Below are 19752 nucleotides of genomic sequence, written 5' to 3'. Positions count from 1 at the left end.
AAAAGATCCCACAGGCACGATTTCGATCGAAGAAGAGCAGGCGAGTTCTCCCTGGTGTCCTGACCAATGTCAGTAAAAAAAGATTATCTGGTCATTATCACCTTGCTGTTCGCAAATTGGCTGCTGCATTTCCACAGTGACAACACTTCAATGATATAAAGCGCTTTCGGGTGTCGAGGAAGGTGTTGGATAAATGTAAGTCTTTTTCCTCCCCCCCCACCCCACATCTGGTTGAGTTGCCTCGGCCCCGAGATGTAAACAGCTGGTGCATATTGAAGGGGGGGGGGGGGTTGAAAAGAACAGACAAAGAGGAGACACCAAGTTAAGGTGCTAAACTTCAATTTTATTTCAGTCCTGGTCCGTTGATCAGACCAATACACTAACACCAACAGGCAAGGACAATTAAAAAAATTGCAATTACATCTCCTTTCCATTCAAAATAAATTAATTTGCAGCCAAGGATGCGATTAAGACTGCCCAGTCAATCATCGTAACTAGGGGACGCTTATTAACGATGCACAGACCCAGAATTCCAGGGGTGCAGCTGGGTTTGTATGTGCCGATAATTAAAAGCGAAAGGAACCTTCCAGAATTGCGCCGGCGGGTCTCTGCTTCCACCGTTGGACTGCAGCGTTAACACCGGCGTAAACCGACATTTTGCAAAAACGGTTCGAAGGTGGACCTTGCTCCTAAGCCCCTCAAGAGCCTCATCGATAAGAGCATATAAGAGCAAACCAAACCTGCATCCGCTCCGCTCACTTGGAAAGAAATCAAAGCTTTCCTGATCGGTGCCTGTCCTGTGATCCTGGGCCACAACAGCCAGCAAGGTGACAGGTTCGATCCCGGGTCCGTGCCAGTGTTGGCGACATTGTTGCTATGGTCGATCTAAGCTTCGAGTGCGAAACACGGCGCCCGCAGGCACGGCCCCGTGTCGGTTGTGGTTCGTGCACTGCCCCCCTCCCCCCCCCCCTCTCCCCTCCTACGTCGAATCGAGCTGCCCAAACGCTCGGTCTTGGCCTCGCACATCTAGAATTGAGCCACTCGAGTGAAGCGTTGGGAGGTTGAGGGGGAGGGGGAGGGTGGGAGGCCAAAAGACAACACTGGAAACAACCGTGCTCGCGTCATTTTCAGCAAACTGCAGCTCCTTTTTGAGAAATTATTGCACCAAAATCAACAAAAAAAAAAGGATCCGGGTACAAATGTAATTTTATCCCAACCGTTCCCATGGAAAGTGAAGGTCGTCAGCTGGTTTGGAAATTTGAGCATAAATGCAAAAACCATTAAGGTGGAGCAAGATCCCAGTGTAATCCGGAGGATTGGGTAAATCTAGGTGAACTTCCCATTGCAACCTTTTTTTTTAAACTTAAATGAAAAGTTCAAGCAGATGCAACGAACTGGACGAGTTCCCATTTGGGCAGCGACACAGAACCAGAGGTTCCAGGATTTACGTCATCACTCGGGGTTGCCAACCCTCCAGGGATTGCCCTGGAGTCTCCAGGAATTAAAAGATTCATCTCCAGGACACTGCTGGGAGCAAAAACCCCCAGGGAGAAAAATCACAGGGGGCAATTAAAAAAAAAATTGTGCGTTTTTCATTTTCTTCGAACGCTTTCGTTTATTAATTAAAAAAATCGGAGATGGGGGGGCGGGTGGGGGGAGAAAAAAGGCTGTTTGACCGACGGTCACGAATCATCCAATCGGGTGACCAATAGTCTGTCTGCTTTCCGATTGGGCCGTGGGAAGGCGGGGCACCGTGAGGATGGACGTGTTGGGTGACCAATGGCAGGAGGGGGGGAGCGGCTGGAGGTCATGTGATGACACCTCCAGGAACATGTCCAGCCAGAGTTGGCAACCCTCTAGTCTGTAACGCAAATTACACCAGGCTGCTGCCAGGTTGGAAAAGATCAGAAGGTTCCACGATGCTGTGGTCTCAAAGAGCGCAGGTTGGAGACGAGACGAGGCCCTAATACTCTGACCCATAAAACCCCCGGAGCAGCACCGAATAATTCTCCCAACGGTTTCTCTCCGACAACAGGATGTAAAGTTGACTTTTTATTTTTTTTAAAAATGGGGACACGACCAAAAAAAAAAACCGAAAAAGGAATCCGTACGACTCCTGACATCACATTACGACACAAACAGTTTTAAACTTTGCTCCCCTCTTAATGTTTCGAACCACGATCAAGTATTGGAATGAATTTCAACCTCACTCAGGTACTTTTTAAAATCATGCGTTTATCTGTTTTTTTTGGAACCCACAGACTGTACAATCAGGCGAGCGAGAGGCGCTGCAGAGAACTTTCCTTCCTGCACTTTCAAAAGTTTTACCCCGCGCGACATTTTAGATTTCTTGCTCCGTGTGAGCGTCGTCCGCCGAACAATTCGAAGAACAGGTAGATAATCTGCAACGTTACTTTTTAATATATAACCTAACCCTAGTGTTTATATCAAAGTGCAAAGAAGTATTTGACAAATAAAAAGCCGGTTGGCTCATCTCTGGTTTAGTCAGAGGCTCGGGGGCCAATGGACCAGCTCCCTTGGGAAGAAAGTGCAGATGCTCAGTGATGGGGCTACGGAACCTCCAAAGCAAGAACTGCCGTCACATGCATTCAATCAGGAACAGGAGAGAGACAGCGGGATAAGCTCACCTTCTGAAATAACCCCCAAAACGATGAAACCCCCCCCCCGCCAACGTTAGGACAAACTGCAAAATGCGGGAAGTACCGAGCCTACAGCCCAAACTGGAACCCGTCATTACCTCTTCACAGATGGTGAAAGGACCTGTGTATTTTCCAGCATTATCCGGATCAGGGAACTGCTACAATTGCGTTGTCGTTAGGGAGTAAAATAGAAGGGGGGGTTAAAGTGCTCCCACTTCTGTATCCGCCCCCCCATTCCACTGCCTCAACACCGCGACTGACGGCTGCACGAAACAGGATCTGTGCATTTAAGGGTCCGCTTAGAGAGAGGGAGAGCGAACTATCAAGAAAAGGAATGGTATTAAGAGAGAAATAGCTTAATTTAGTCGGAGGCTAATTTAGAATGGGGCACCGCTCAGGGAGGACGTTTTAAATAGATCAGCCCGTGAATATTAATTTGTGAATATATTTACAGATTAAAAGGAATCGTTCGCTCTTGGATAATTCTTTCAAAGAGCCGGCACAGGCACGATGGGCCAAATGGCCTCCTTCTATGCTGTAAGATTCCATGAGTAGAGACAACATCAAGTTCAGGGTCAAAACGGCGGATACTCAGATTATAGTTAACGGAGCAGGCGATGAGGAGGAGGTTGAAGCCTCTGGATAGTTTTGAGTAACGTAATGCATCGAGAAACAAATCGTCCGAAGAAAGTGGTTGCTAAAAACACACCCCCCCCAACCCAGCTCTAAAACGTGCCTCAGCGTGCCTGGGCTGGGCCTGGTTAAAAATAAAAACCAGAACCAGGATCCATACTCCTGATCATTATACAGTGACCCCCGCTGGAAACTGCATGCGCGTGTGTGTCTGTGTGTCTGCATGCATGTCTGTGTGTGTGCGTCTGTGTGTCTGCATGCATGTCTGTGTGTGCATGCGTCTGCGTGCGTGTCTGAGCACGAGGCTCTGTGTGTGGATGTTGGATGTGGACGAAACTGGGCTTGGCTCTGATGTCCCCTCATCTCCCCCCCCCCCCCCCCCCCCGCCCCCCCAGCACCCCAGTCAAGTACCCCCTGCTGACACTCTCTGCCTAGTCTCACACAGAGAACAGTCACTTGGACAAGTTACCGGAAAGCCCCTGAACTAAAGGGCGTATCTCATTCCGACCGACCCCGGTTAATGTCTTTCATTCATCACATCAGGGGGGGGGTTTTGACAGAGTAAATAAGGAGAAACTGTTTCCAGTGGCAGGAGGGTCGGTAACCAGAGGACACAGATTTAAAATAATTGGCAAAAGAACCAGAGGGGAGATGAGGAGAATTGTTTTTTTACGCAGCGAGTTGTTCTGATCTGGAATGCGCTGCCTGAAAGGGCGGTGGAAGCAGATTCAATAATAACTTTCAAAAGGGGAATTGGATAAATACCTGAAGGGAAAATATTGCAGGGCTACAGGGAAAGAGCGGGGGAGTGGGACTAATTGTATAGATGTATTCATAGAGCCAGCACAGGCATGATGGGCCAAATGGCCTCCTCCTGTGCTTTATGACTCTAAGATTTAAACTTCAATAATCGCTGTTCATGATTCACCAAACTCTGATTTCCATCCCTTGCGATTGTCAGTACACATCTAGACCGTCTCAAATAAATTAAACAGGGTAAAATCAAAGGCTTTGCTCGCCTGAACTCCCAGAGATTCACACCCTGTGTTAAAGGCCCCACTGATTAAATCCAAAAAGGGCTAAAATGAGCAAATATTCAGGTCACTTCCTTCCCCTGCAGTGAGAGGAAGTTAGTTTTACCCTCTCTGACCGCGCCCCCCCCCCGGTGTTTGAATGAAACGCTCAGGGATATCCTGAAGTTGACTTTGTTTAATTAATGCTCGGCCCAATCTCACAACTGCTGCAAGGTCGAGGTTCAAATACTGTTGCTCCCGCCCCCCTCATCAAAATACTGATACGGTCATTTCTTCACAGTTCTGTTAAAGCTCAGCTATTTTCAACGCACCTCTCTTTCTCTCCTCTCTCCCCACTCCTGGATACGCCCTGAGTAATTTCGTCCTACCGTAAAATCTGTGTATATATTCGCACCAACGTGCAAGTTTCTATCACCTCTGGCTACGGGAAAGGCAACTTATACACCAGTCTGACTTAAACGGTACTGTTAAAATAGTGATATATATCGGTGTAAACACTTTTTACAACAATAATCAGCTCCACCAAGTGGATCCATGGAAAGGAGCAACTTTGGGGGAGTTTTGAGAACGGCTATAATTGGGGGGGTGGGGGAGGTTATAAAACTTAATACAAAAATTGTTTTCACATTCTGTTTTGTCGCTTGCAGACACGATATTTGCCTTTAAGCATAAGAATGTGAAATCACACCACGAACCCCTGACGATCACTCCTCCTCCTCCTCTCCGCCCCCCACCCCCCCACCCGCGGCTCGGTTAACGGTTAAAGGTGCATTTTAGGGTTCTTTGCCCCGGGTTAGGTGAATCGAGAGGGGGCGCCTCGCTGAAAACAGAGACCAGCCCGATTCGTGTCAGGGTTAAGGGTCGAGCCCCTGGCAGGACTTACACTCCGAATCGGAGGGGCAAGAGGCCGGCTAGTCTTGCCAACAGGCCAGTGGAAAACTGGTAATCTGTGCGGAAATCTCTCTCTCTCTCTCTCTCCCCCCTAGAGTAAATATAAACTTTTAGCACATGATGCTACGCGGGTTTAAAATACAGCCCAGCTCCGACAAGTCGGGTCGACACTCGAGCTCGGGCTGGGGTGAAGTCAGCCGGACGATGGCGATAGCTCCTGGTCACTGGACGAGCTGACCTGCCGCTCCATCGCCCTTTGACTCTTGCACTTTGCGACCTTGGGCCCGACCTCCTCTCGTTTCTCGAAGAAGCTGACCAGGGCGGGCTCGGTCAGCACGGAGGCCAGGATCTGCTCGAAGGAGATGGACCAGTCTGCGTCGATGTTGCTGGCCCGCCTTTGGACGGCCGCCGCCGGGTCGCAACCGACCAGGACGGTGTCCTCGGAGATGTCCTCGCACGGGAGGGAGCCTGAGCTCACCATGGAGTACGAGGACATTGAGGTGTCGTCCTTCACCTCCTCATCAGATAACAACTGGGCTGGCAGGACCTCCCTCTCCTTCGCCAAGCAGTCAGTCAGCTTCATGCGCTCCACCTGGGCCTTCAAAGCGTCACTTAAAACGTCCGGCGACTCACCGCCTGCTTTGGGCTCAGGCTGTGCTGCTTCAGTCTTTGCCAGTTCCAGCAGGGCGGAGGCACAGGCCCCCTCCTTACCCTGGACTCCCCTGCCCTTGTCGTCCCCGTTACCGTTCCCCCTCCTCGCCGACTGGCTCGAAAACTGTTTGCCGACCTCTCCGATCTGGAGCAGTAGCGTGGCGACGGTTGCTATGGCGTGGTAGAGCTCTCCCTCGTCGGGGTCCTCGCTGAACATGTTGTACAGGGTTTTGCACATCTCTATAAACTGCTCCTGTGGACAGACGGCAGAGCAAAAATGAAACAGCGTGAATCCTCCGGAAAGATTTGCAAAAAAAAAAAGATATGGAGAAAGGACATTAGGAAGATTAAAAAAGGGGAAAAAAAATTACAGGGCTCTGGGGAAAGAGCAGGAGAGTGGGACTAATTGGATAGCTCTTTCAAAGAGCCGGCACAGAAGCGATGGGCTGAATGGCCTCCTTCTATGCTGTATCATTCTAGGATAACATTAGAAACAGGAGTAGGCCATTCAGCCCCTCGAGCCTGTTCCGCCATTCAATTAGATCATGGCTCATCTGCACCTCAACTCCATTTACCCGCCTTTGCTCCAATGGCCTTTGATATCCACCAAAAATGTTGAGCAGCATCGGGGTCAATTCAAGCAACCAGCCAGGAAGGGGAACAGATTTACAACTCGCATTTATATAGCCTTTAACGTAGTGTCATGAACAAGTGCAGAAAATAATCAATAAGGCGAATGGAATGCTGGCCTTTATATCTAGAGGACTAGAGTACAAGGGGGCAGAAGTTATGCTGCAGCTATACAAAACCCTGGTTAGACCGCACCTGGAGTACTGTGAGCAGTTCTGGGCACCGCACCTTCGGAAGGACATATTGGCCTTGGAGGGAGTGCAGCGTAGGTTTACTAGAATGATACCCGGACTTCAAGGGTTAAGTTACGAGGAGAGATTACACAAATTGGGGTTGTATTCTCTGGAGTTTCAAAGGTTAAGGGGTGATCTGATCGAAGTTTATAAGATATTAAGGGGAACAGATAGGGTGGATAGAGAGAAACTATTTCCGCTGGTTGGGGATTTTAGGAGTAGGGGGCACAGTCTAAAAATAAGAGCCAGATCTTTCAGGAGCGAGATTAGAAAACATTTCTACACACAAAGGGTGGTAGAAGTTTGGAACTCTCTTCCGCAAATGGCAATTGATACTAGCTCAATTGCTAAATTTAAATGTGAGATAGATAGCTTTTTGGAAACCAAAGGTATTAAGGGATATGGGCCAAAGGCAGGTATATGGAGTTAGATCACAGATCAGCCATGATCTTATCAAATGGCGGAGCAGGCACGAGGGGCTGAATGGCCTACTCCTGTTCCTATGTTCCTATGTTCCTTGCTATTGCTAGAGTCAAATTTTGTCTGATTTACGCTCCTGAGAAGCGCCTTGGGACGTTTTACTACATTAAAGGTGCTGTATAAATGCAAGTTGTTGTTGGTGGGATCTTGCTGTGTGAAATTTGGCTGCTGCGTTTGCCCATTTAACAACAGTGACTACGTTTCAAAAATAATCAATTGGCCGTGAAACACTCTGGGACACGCAGAGGGTATGAAAGGCACTGTGTAAATACAGGTCTTTCTTTTAACCATATGATTGGACCTGGTACCTGGTTCATTTTGGTCAACTCTTTGATATTCTCCTTGCGGTTTTCTTTCTCCCGTGCCCACATCCTCAGGTGGTATTTGTAATCCTGGGAACCACTCTTCTCATCTACACAGAGATAAGGTTGCTTAGTAAGAGACTAGACTTTGACCACAACAGCCCGTCCACAATGAACCTTGAAGCCTTCCGTCCACAGGCCCAGGAACTAGTTTATTTTTTTCCAATATTTCCCAAGCTGGCTTGGGACCACAATTAAGCGTCACCGCAATAAAACAGAGTCAGCAACAAACACGGCCCAAAATCTCAAACTGGAGAAATGGTTTTCCCGAGATGCGTAATTTGAGGCGAGTTAGGATACGGGCAGCAGAGTTTTGGAAGAGCTCAAGTTTATGGAGGGTGGAAAATGGGAGGCCGGCCAGGAGAGCATTGGAATTGTGCAGTCTAGAGGTAACAAAGGCATGGGTGAGGGTTTCAGCAGCAGATGAGCTGAGGCAGGGGGTGGAGACGGGCGATGTTACGGAGGTGGAAGTAGGCGGTCTTGCAGAAGGTGCAAAAAATGATGACACCAGAACCGAGAGGTTACACCTTTCAGGAGAGATTGAACAGGCTGGGACTATTTCTCTTTTTAAAAAAAAAGAGAAGGCTGAGGGGTGACCTGATAGAGGTCTTTAAAATTATGAAAGGGTTTGATAGGGTAGACAACAACAACAAAAACAATTTGCATTTATATAGCGCCTTTAACGGAGTGAAACGTCCCAAGGCGCTTCACAGGAGCGATTTTTAAACAAAATTTGACACCGAGCCACATAAGGAGATATTAGGACAGGTGACCAAAAGCTTGGTCAAAGAGGTAGGTTTTAAGGAGTGTCTTAAAGGAGGAGAGAGAGGCGGAGAGGTTTAGGGAGGGAATTCCAGAGCTCAGGGTCTGGACAGCTGAAGGCACGGCCGCCAATGGTGGAGCGATGAAAATCGGGGATGTGCAAGAGGCCAGAATTGGAGGAGCGCAGAGATCTCGGAGGGTTGTAGGGCTGGAGGAGGTTACAGAGATAGGGAGGGGGCGAGGGCCATGGAGGGATTTGAAAACAAGGATGAGAATTTTAAAATTGAGGCGTTCCTGGACCAGAAGCCAATGTAGGTCAGCGAGCACAGGGGGCGATGGGTGAACGGGACTTGGTGCGAGTTAGGATACGGGCAGCAGAGTTTTGGAAGAGCTCAAGTTTATGGAGGGTGGAAGATGGGAGGCCGGCCAGGAGAGCATTGGAATTGTGCAGTCTGGAGGTAACAAAGGCATGGGTGAGGGTTTCAGCAGCAGATGAGCTGAGGCAGGGGGTGGAGACGGGCGATGTTACGGAGGTGGAAGTAGGCGGTCTTGGTGATGGAGAGGATATGTGGTCAGAAGCTCATCTCAGGGTCAAATAGGACGCCAGGGTTACGAACGGTCTGGTTCAGCCTCAGACAGTGGCCAGGGAGAGGGATGGAGTCGGTGGTGAGGGAACGGAGTTTGTGGCAGGGACCAAAGACAATGGCTTCAGTCTACCCAATATTTAGTTGGAGGAAATTTTTGCTCATCCAGTACTGGATGTCAGACAAGCGGTGTGACAAATGAGAGATAGTGGAGGGGTTGAGGGAGGTGGTGGTGAGGTAGAGCTGGGTGTTGTCAGCGTACATGTGGAGCCTGATGTATTTTTGGATGATGTCGCTGAGGGGCGGCACGTAGATGAGAAATAGGAAGGGGCCAAGGATGGATCTTTGGGGAACTCCAGAGGTAACGGTACGGGAGTGGGAAGAGAAGCCATTGCAGGAGATTCTCTGGCTACGACTGGATAGATAGGAATGGAACCAGGTGAGCGCAGTCCCACCCAGCTGGACAACGGAGGAGAGGCGTTGGAGGAGGATGGTGTGGTCAACCATGTCAAAGGGTGCAGACAGGTCGGGAAGGATGAGGAGGGATAATTTACCTCGGTCCCAGTCACGTAGGACGTAATCTGTGATTTTGATAAGGGTCGTTCCAGTACTGTGACGGGGCGGAAACCTGATTGGAGGGATTCAAATATGGAATTGCGGGAAAGACGGGCACGGATCTGGGAAGCGACAAGACGTTCAAGGACTTGAGAGAGGAAAGGGAGGTTGGAGATGAGGCAGTAGTTTGCAAGGTCAGAGGGGCAAGGGTGGGTTTTTTGAGGAGGGGGGTGATGATGGCAGATTTGAAGGGGAGGGGGACAGTACCTGAGGAAAAGGAAACCATTAACAATATCAGCTAACCTGGGGGCTAGGAAGGGAAGTTGGGTGGTCAGCAGTTTGGTGGGAGTAGGGTCGAGGGATCAGGAGGTGGGTCTCATGGTCAAGATGAGCTCGGAGAGGGCATGAGGGGAGACAGGTGGGAATCTAGAGAAAGATGTGAGTTCGGGGCTTGGGCAGGGGGGAACCTCGGGGGAAGTTTGGCTCGGTGAGCTAGGGGAAGGGAGGGAAACGGCAGAGGCAGCTGAACGGATGGTCTCAATCTTAGTGACGAAGTCCATAAGCTCCTCGCACTTGTTGCTGGAGGTGAGGGTGGAGGAGGCAGGGGAGAGGGGTTTAAGAAGACGGTTTGTAGTGAAGAGAAGCCGGGGGTTATCGTTGCATTCCAGGGTGAACCCTTGGAGTTAAGGGAGCGGAGATGAGGGCCGTACAGGGGGAGGTGACCAGGGTGAGAGAGAGTAATGGTTTTAATGGGGACAAGGGCATCAAAGGTGGAGGTGAGGGTGTGATTGAGCAGATCGGTAGCTGCAGAAATGTCGTGATGAACGGAGGGCCAAAGGCTAGAGAGTTGGGAATTTGAAAGTGCCGTTGTAAGTGACTTGGGGGAAGAGTTTTTTCCAGGGGCGAACACAGAAAGAAGTGGGGTTGGGAGGGGGGATGTGGGTGGAGAGGGCTACAAGGAAATGATCAGAGATGGCCTTATCCGTGGTTGACACGATGGGAGTAGAGAGGCCACGTGAGATGGCAAGTTCGAGGGGGTGGCTGTGAATGTGGGTAGGGGAGTTTATATGGAGGGAGAGATTAAGGGAGGGCAGGAGGGCAGTGAACTCAGAGGAGAGAGAGCACGATGAGTTGAGACGGAGGTTGAAGTCACCGAGGATGAGAAGTCGCTCGGTGCAGAGGCTGAGGGAGGAAAGCGGTGAAGATATCTCGGTGAGAAACTTGGCGTGGTACTTGGGTGGGCGGTGGAGAACGAGGACTTTAAAGGAGAGGCGAGATGCTCAAGGAAAGAGAAGGTGCCAGAGGAGTAGGGGGACAGACCAAGGTGCGATTCGGTGATAAGGGCCTCACCGCCACCGCGGCGGTGTGGGCGGAGCAAGTGGTGGAAGGTATGGCCAGGCAGGGAGGCTCCATTGAGGGGGGAAGGTGTCATCACCCGTCAGCCAGGATTCCTTCAAGGCCGTGATGTCGATGCAATCATCCACAATAAGCTCACGGATGGCAAGGGCCTTGTTTACAAGTGAACGGGACATTCTGGAGGGAGATGCGGAGCGGGGCGGGGAGAGCTGATCCGCTGGCAGAGACCACAGGGTCAGCCCTGGGAGGTGTAGGCTTAGAGAAAATGTTTCCACTTGTGGGGGAGACCAGAACTAGGGGGCCATAAATATAAGATAGTCACTAATAAATCGAATAGGGAATTCAGGAGAAACTTCTTTACCCAGAGAGTGGTGAGAATGTGGAACTCGCTCCCACAAGGAGTGGTTGAGGTGAATAGCGTAGATACATTTAAGGGGAAACTAGATAAACACATGAGGGAGAAAGGGATAGAAGGATATGCTGATAGGGTGAGATGAAGTAGGGAGGGAGGAGGCTCGTGTGGAGCATAAACACCGGCACAGACCAGTTGGGCCGAATGGCCTGTTTCTGTGCTGTACATTCTGTGTAATTCCCTCCCTGCACAACCGTTATGTTTTTTTTAAACTGTAAGATTGGACGCGATATAATTTCAGTGACCTTCGTAGCAGATGACGAACCATCCAAGACTGTGGAATCAGTGACGCAATTCCCTTACGTGGGTGGTATGATTCCCTCCAATGGGGAATCTCTTGTTGGCTGCTGTAGGGACTTTACACTTGGGAGCTCCGCAATGAACTTTCACTCCCATATATGGAGGTCGAACACAAGTCACAATCTCAAAGGACGTATCTACAAAGCATTAATAATATCCAGGTATAAACATGGCCTGGAAACGTGGGTAACGAACAAGCGAATCGGTGGATTCGATTCTGGATCGCCTCGCACACCACTAAAGGTGAGGCCTCAGGACAATATCTCAAGTGAGACCCACCCCACCCAACAACACAATCCGACCGATCGACCACCGCTGTCCCAGGGCTGGGGGGGGGGGGGTCTCGTCAGCGACCCTTCCGGTACAGACACCTCGTACATTGCCCCGAGTCCGACCCCGTCACAGCCTTCACCACCAAACCATCGCCAACACGGGAGAGGCCATGAGGCAGACCCAGAACAAGATGGGGTGGCAGCATTGACGTGCCCCTCAACCGCCTGGGCCTTGCTGCCAATGGGGCACAAGTGAGAACCCATGGACCGGAACGGTAGGAAGAAGCTCGTAGCAGCAACGCCCTCTCGTGGATAAGACCCTGGACACTCAATTTGTATTTTTTTTAACTAAAAGATTAGAAGAGTGGACAATAAAACTTTGTTCATCCAACTTTCTTTCAAGTCCAACCAACTTTCAAGTTCAACCAACTTTCAAGTTCAACTAACATTGAGATGGATTATTGTATTTTGGACCAGGTACAATCAACACCTCTTCTGGATTTGGTACTTCTCAGTGAGAGGGGGTTTAATGGTGGGGAATGGAACACTTTCCACTTCACTCACTCCGTGTCAGCGTTGGTCAGAGTCAAGGCAGTCTATAAACCCTTTCTTCCTTTCAAAAGTAAATCATTGCTTGTTGTTAAGTGGCTGAGGGATGTCCTGCGGATGCAACAAGGTGAGATATAAACGCAAGTCCTTTCTTCCAGTACCTTTCTTTGGCTTCGGCTTCCCGTTCCCGGCCCCCTCTTGAATCTGTTGTCCACTCGCTTCACCTGCTGCAGTCACATCTGGAACAAATCAGAACCGGTAATAAGTACAGCAATAAAATTACTGGTTGGGCCCCAGCTGGGGTGTTGTGTTCAATTCTGGGCACCACGATTTAGGGAGGATGTCAAGGCCTCGGAGAGGGTGCAGAGGAGATTTACTAGAATGGTACCAGGGATGAGGGACTTCAGTTATGTGGAGAGACTGGAGAAGCTGGGATTGTTCTCCTTGGAGCAGAGAAGGTTAAGGGGGAGATTTAATAGAGGGGTTCAAAATTAATTGGATGGCTCTTTCAAAGAGCTGGCACAGGCACGATGGGCCGAATGGCCTCCTTCTGTGCTGTACCATTCCATGAAGTAACGAAGCTTTTCAAAGCCGAAATGCACCGCAGGCAAATATTACCCGTTTCAGATTTACCTTTAAACAAACGTCACGCAGGAAACAGTGAGGTACAAATTCATCTCGAGCAATAGTGCAAAAAGGGCAACAGCAAATCAGCCGCCCGTTATTACACTCCGTCCGATTTTCCTTTCTCCTTGAACTCAATTCCCTATCGCCCGTTTTGCAATACTGCCCAAGACGGGTTTACAGCCCCGACTGTGTTTGAAATGGAATGGATCTGGGAGAGTTGAATTAAAGCCCAAGGTCCAGAGACTGGGGTTTAGTTTACAGGTGCCGCTGATCTCGATCAGTATCCAGCTCGCTGATGTGCTCTGGAGCCCCGGATCTTCCAAATTGCGGCAATGTTTTGCTTCCTCCTCCTCCTCCGCTTCGTGCAGCGCCAACTCATGCTGGTCACCCTCCATTAACAACAGCTTGCATTTATATAGTGCCTTTAACGTAGTAAAACGTCCCAAGGCGCTTCACAGGAGCGATTATCAGACAAAATTTGACACCGAGCCACATGAGGAGATATTAGGACAGGTGACCAAAAGCTTGGTCAAAGAGGTAGGTTTTAAGGAGCATCTTGAAGGAGGAGAGAGAGGCGGAGAGGTTTAAGGAGGGAATTCCAGAGCTTAGGGCCCAGGCAGCCGAAGGCACGGCCGCCAACGATGGAGCGATGAAAATTGGGGATGCGCAAGAGGCCAGAATTGGAGGAGCGCAGAGATCTCGGAGGGTTGTAGGGCTGGAGGAGGTTACAGAGATAGGGAGGGGCGAGGCCATGGACAGATTTGAAAACACGGATGAGAATTTTAAAATCAAGGCATTCCCAGACCAGGAGTCAATGTAGGTCAGCGAGCACAGGGGTGAGGGGTGAACGGGACTTGGAGTGAGTGAGGATACGGGGCAGCAGAGTTTCGGATGAGCTTAAGTCCACGGAGGGTGGGAGACGGGAGGCTGGTCAGGAGAGCATTGGAATAGTCGAGTCTGGAGGTAACAAAAGCACGAATGAGGGTTTCAGCAGCAGATGAGCTGAGGCAGGGGGTGGAGTCGGGCGATGTTACGGAGGTGGAAGTAGGCGGCCTTGGTGATGGAGCGGATATGGGGTCGGAAGCTCATCTCAGGGTCAAATACGACGGCGAGGTTGTGAACAGTCTGGTTGAGCCTCAGACAAACACCCAACTGGCCTTTCATCGTGTGTCTGTCTAGATTAGCAGTTGGCAGGAGATCACAGCTTAGACCAGACCCATGGGAAAATGGATAAAAACACCACCCACAGCGATACCTAGCCACACAGTGCAGGAATGCCTGAACATTAACTACAGTAACTTTGCTGTGTCTTCCTGGGTTGTTTACAGCTAGGAGTGCTGGAATGTAGGGTGGGAGTCCATCAGCATCCAGGCTGGGGCAGAAAGGGAGATGGGCTGACATCTCCAGTGTAGACCCTGAGACTGAAAGTAGTTTCCCTGGGAAACGGGAATCTGAGCCCAGGGTGTCACATAGAATTTTACAGCACGTAAACAGGCCATTCGGCCCAACTGGTCTATGCCGGTATTTAAGTTCCACACGAGCCTCCTCCCTCCCTACTTCATCGCACCCTATCAGCATATCCTTCTATTCCTTTCTCCCTCATGTGTTTATCGAGCTTCCGCTGAAATGCATCTACACTATTCACCTCAACTACTCCTTGTGGTAGCGAGTTCCACATTCTCACCACTCTCCGGGTAAAGAAGTTTCTCCTGAATTCCTTATTGGATTTACTAGTGACTATCATATTTATCATAAGAAATAGGAGCAGGAGTAGGCCACAAGGCCCCTGGAGCCAGCTCTGCCATTCAATTAGATTATGGGTGATCTTCAACCTCAACTCCACTTTCCTGACCGATTAATTCCTGGGATGAGAGGGTTGTCCTATGAGGAGAGATTGAGTAGAATGGGCCTATACTCTCTGGAGTTTAGAAGATGATGTGGAGATGCCGGTGATGGACTGGGGTTGACAATTGTAAACAATTTTACAACACCAAGTTATAGTCCAGCAATTTTATTTTAAATTCACAAGCTTTCGGAGGCTTCCTCCTTCGTCAGGTGAACGATGTGAAAATGAAATCCTTTAGAAGAATGAGAGGTGATCTCATTGAAACATATAAGATTCTGAGGTGGCTCGACAGGGTAGATGCTGAGAGGTTGTTTCCCCTGGCTGGAGAGTCTAGAACTAGGGGGCATAGTCTCAGGATAAGGGGTCGGACATTTAAGACTGAGTTGAAGAGGAATTTCTTCACTGAGGGTTGTGAATCTTTGGAATTCTCTACCCCAGAGGGCTGTGGATGCTGAGTCGTTGAGTATATTCAAGGCTGAGATCGATAGATTTTTGGACTCTAGGGGAATCAAGGGATATGGGGATTGGACGGGAAAGTGGAGTTGAGGTCGAAGATCAGCCATGATCCGATTGAATGGCGGAGCGGGCTCGAGGGGCCGAATGGCCTACTCCTGCTCCTATTTCTTATGACCCCTAGTTTTGGTTTCACCCACAAGTGGAAACAACAGTTAGGTTCAATTTAACATTCAAGAAACTAAAGTAGAGCTGCAAGCAAAGGCACGGGAACTGGGATTCAGTGGAGTGGAGGGACCAACTAGTTTGTGCAGGTTTGAAATCCATTTCTATTTTTAATACTGCAGTAAAACTCCTTCTACCATAATTTGGCTGGCTGCTGATTTCTTTATTCATTAGATACCCATTTACATTGTCTATCAAAGTATGAGTCATAGAAATCAGCATTCCAGCCTGCTTTTATATTCTACAGTAATTACCTATTTCATTTCAGCACTTATTTTCTATCTTAATATAGAGTCCTTGCCATTTTTTTTCTTAAGAACATAAGAAATAGGACCATTCGGCCCCTCGAGCCTGCTCTGCCATTCAATCAGATCATGACTGACCTTCGACCTCAACTCCACTTTCCCGCCCGATCCCCATATCCCTCGATTCCCTTAGAGTCCAAAAGTCTATCGATCTCAGCCTTGGAAATACTCAACGACTGAGCATCCACAGCCCTCTGGGGTAGAGAATTCCAAAGATTCACAACCCTCTGAAGAAATTCCTCCTCATCTCAGTCCTATATCACCAACCCCTTATCCTGAGACTATGCCCCCTAGTTCTAGACTCTCCAGCCATGAGAAACTACCTCTCAGCATCTACCCTGTCAAGCCCCCTCATAATCTCATATGTTTCAATGAGATCACCCCTCATTCTTCTAAACTCCAGAGAATATAGGCCCATTCTACTCAACCTCTCCTCATAGGACAACCCTCTCATCCCAGGAATCAATCCAGTGAACCTTCGTTGCACCGCCTCTAAGGCAAGTATATCCTTCCTTAGGTAAGGAGACCAAAACTGTACACAGTACTCCAGGTGAGGTCTCACCACAACTGTAGTAAGGCTTCCTTACTCTTGTACTCCAGTCCCTTTGAAATAAAGGCAAACATGACATTTGCTTTCCTAATTGCCGGCTGTACCTGCATGTTAACTTTCTGTGTTTCGTGGACAAGGACATCCAAATCTCTCTCAACACCAACATTTAATAGTGTCTCACTATTTAAAAAATATTGGTTTTTCTATTCTTCCTGTCAAAGTGAATAACCTCACATTTTCCCACATTATACTCCATCTGCCACCTTCTTGCCCACTCACTTAACCTGTCCAAATCCCTTTGCGGACTCTTTGTGTCCTCCTCACTGCTTACTTTACCACCTAGCTTTGTATCGTCAACAAACTTGGATACACTACACTCGGTCCCTTCATCTGAGTCATTAATATAGATTGTAAATAGCTGAGGCCCGAGCACCGATTCCCGATCCCTGCGGCACCCCACTAGTTACAGCCTGCCAACCTGAAAATGACCCGTTTATCCCCACTCTCTGTTTTCTGTCCGTTAACCAATCCTCTATCCATGCTAATATATTACCCCCAACCCCATTAGCCCTTATCTTGTGTAACAACCTTTTGTGTGGCACGTTAACGAATGCCTTTTGAAAATCGAAATATACTCCATCCACTGGTTCCCCTTTATCTACCCTGCTAGCTTTTGAGACGAGATAGAGAAGGGGATAAAAAAGGGAGGGAGGGAGGGTGGCAATTTTGGTTAAAGAAACAATTACAGCTGTGAGGAGGGATGATATGTTAGAAGGATCATCAAATGAGGCCATATGGGTTCAGGTAAGGAACAAAAAAGGGGCAGCCACACCACTGGGAGTGTACTATAGACCCCCAAACAGTCAGAGGGAGATAGAAGAGCAAATATGTAGGCAAATTTCTGAGACGTTCAAAAACAGTAGGGCAGTAATAGTAGGGGATTTCAACTACCCTATATTAACTGGGACACAAACAGTGCGAAGGGTATAGAGGGCACAAAATTCTTAAATTGCATTCAGGAGAACTTTTTTAGCCAGTACGCAGCAAGCCCAACAAGAGAGGGGGCATTATTTTTGGGAAATGAGGCTGGGCAGGTGGAAGGAGTATCATTTTGGAGGGAGACCATTTTGGTGGCAGTGATCATAATTCAGTTAGATTTAGCATAGTTATGGAAAAGGACAAAGATAGAACAGGAGTAAAAGTTCTCAATTGGGGAAAGGCCGATTTTACTAAGCTGAGGAGTGATTTAGCAAAAGTGGACTGGAAACAGCTACTTGAAGGTAAATCAGTGTCTGAGCAGTGGGAGGCATTCAAGGGGGAGATTCAAGGGGTTCAGAGTAAACATGTTCCCACAAAGAAAAAGGGTGGGACTGCCAAATCGAGAGACCCCTGGATGACAAGGAGCATACAGGGTAAGATAAGGCAAAAAAGGGAAGCTTCTGTCAGAGACCGAGAGCTCAATACTACAGAAAGCCGAGAGGAGTATAGAAAGTGCAGGGGTGGAATTAAAAAGGAAATCAGGAAAGCAAAGAGAGGGCATGAAAAAATACTGGCAAGTAAAATCAAGGAAAACCCAAAGATGTTTTATAAATACATTAAAAGCAAGAGGATAACTAAAGAAAGAGTAGGGCCTATTAGAGACCTATGTGTGGAAGCAGAAGATGTTGCTTTGGTTCTTAATGAATACTTTGCATCTGTCTTCACAAAAGGGACGATGCAGTGATTGTAGTTAAGGAGGAGTGTGAAATATTGAATGGGATAAACATAGTGAGAGGGGAAGTATTAAGGGGATTAGCATCTTTGAAAGTAGATAAATCACCAGGGCTAGATGAAATGTATCCCAGGCTGTTAAAAGAAGCAAGGGAGGAAATAGCGGAGGCTCTGACCATCATTTTCCAATCCTCACTGGATACAGGCGCGGAGCCGGGGGATTGAAGGACTGCTTACTTGTACTGTTGTTTAAAAAGGACAGAGGGATAGACCGAGTAATTACAGGCCAGTCAGCCTGACCCTGTGGTGGGTTAATTATTGGAATCAATTCTGAGGGACAGGATAAACCATCACTTAGAAAGGCACGGAGTAATCAAGGACAGTCAGCATGGATTTGTTAAGGGAAAGTAGTGTCTGACTAACTTGATTGAATTTTTTGAGACGGTAACGAAGAGAATCGAGGATGGTGTGCGTTTGATGCAGTCTACATGGATTTTAGCAAGGCTTTTGATGAGGTCCCACATGGCAGACTGGTCAAAAAAGTACAAGCCCATGGGATCCAAGGGAGAGTAGCAAGTTGGATCCAAAATTGGGTCATTGGCAGGAAGCAAAGGGTAATGGTCAACGGGTATTTTTGTGACTGGAAGGCTGTTTCCAGTGGGGTTCCGCAGGGCTCAGTACCAGGTCCCTTGCTTTTTGTGATATATATTAATGATTTGGACTTAAATGTAGGGGGTATGATTAAGAAGTTGCAGATGATACAAAAATTAGCCGTGTGGTTGATAGTGAGGAGGAAAGCTGTAGACTGCAGGAAGAGATCAATGGACTGGTCAGGTGGGCAGAAAAGTGGCAAATGGAATTCAATCCAGAGAAGTGTGAGGCAATGCATTTGGGGAGGGCAAACAAGGCAAGGGAATTCACAATAAATGGGAGGATACTGAGAGGAGTAGAGGAAGTGAAGGACCTTGGAGTGCATGTCCACAAATCCCTGAAGGTAGCAGGACAGGTAGACAAGGTGGTTAAGGCAGCATACGGGATACTTTCCTTTATTAGCCAAGGCATAGAATATAAGAGCAGGGAGGTTATGCTAGAACTGTATAAAACACTGGTTAGGCCACAGCTTGAGTACTGCGTACAGTTCTGGTCACCACAATACAGGAAGGATGTAATTGCACTAGAGAGAGTACAGAGGAGATTTACGAGGATGTTGCCAGGACTGGAGAATTTTAGCTATGAGGAAAGATTGGATAGACTGGGGTTGTTCTCTTCGGAACAAAGGAGGCTGAGTGGTGATTTAATTGAAGTGTATAAAATTATGAGGGGCCTAGATAGAGTGGATAGGAAGGACCTATTTCCCTTAGCAGGGAGGTCAATAACCAGGGGGCATAGATTTAAAGTGATTGGTAGAAGGATTAGAGGGGAGCTGAGGAAAATCTTTTTCATCCAGAGGGTGGTGGGGGTCTGGAACTCACTGCCTGAGAGGGTGGTAGAGGCAGAAACCCTCACGCATTTAAAAAGTACCTGGATGTGCCGTAACCTACAGGGCTACGGACCAAGTGCTGGAAAGTGGGGCTAGGCTAGGTGGCTCATTTTTGGCCGGCGCAGAAACGATGGGCCGAATGGCCTCCTTAATAAATATTGTGAATAATTGAGGCCCCAAGACACATCCCTG

General features: G+C 48.5%; 1 protein-coding gene across 2 annotated transcripts in view; it reads right to left on the bottom strand.

Annotated features, from left to right (window-relative positions):
• Window positions 1-322: 322 nt before the first annotated feature.
• The window catches only part of LOC137332259 (TBC1 domain family member 9B-like), an 82521-nt gene continuing 63091 nt past the window's right edge, over window positions 323-19752 (bottom strand). For both annotated transcript variants that reach the window (XM_067995957.1, XM_067995958.1), the window contains 3 exons: window positions 12526-12603; window positions 7521-7624; window positions 323-6122 (listed from right to left, as the gene is read on the bottom strand). In XM_067995957.1, coding sequence (XP_067852058.1) covers window positions 5412-6122; window positions 7521-7624; window positions 12526-12603 — 893 coding nt within the window. In that variant the 3' untranslated portion in view covers window positions 323-5411. The remainder of the gene's footprint in view (window positions 6123-7520; window positions 7625-12525; window positions 12604-19752) is intronic.

The sequence above is a fragment of the Heptranchias perlo genome, chromosome 14 (genome assembly GCF_035084215.1).
Source record: "Heptranchias perlo isolate sHepPer1 chromosome 14, sHepPer1.hap1, whole genome shotgun sequence".
NCBI classification, from domain to species: domain Eukaryota; kingdom Metazoa; phylum Chordata; class Chondrichthyes; order Hexanchiformes; family Hexanchidae; genus Heptranchias; species Heptranchias perlo.
Note: the sequence above shows the minus strand (reverse complement) of the source record. Positions and strands in the feature narration are given on the sequence as shown.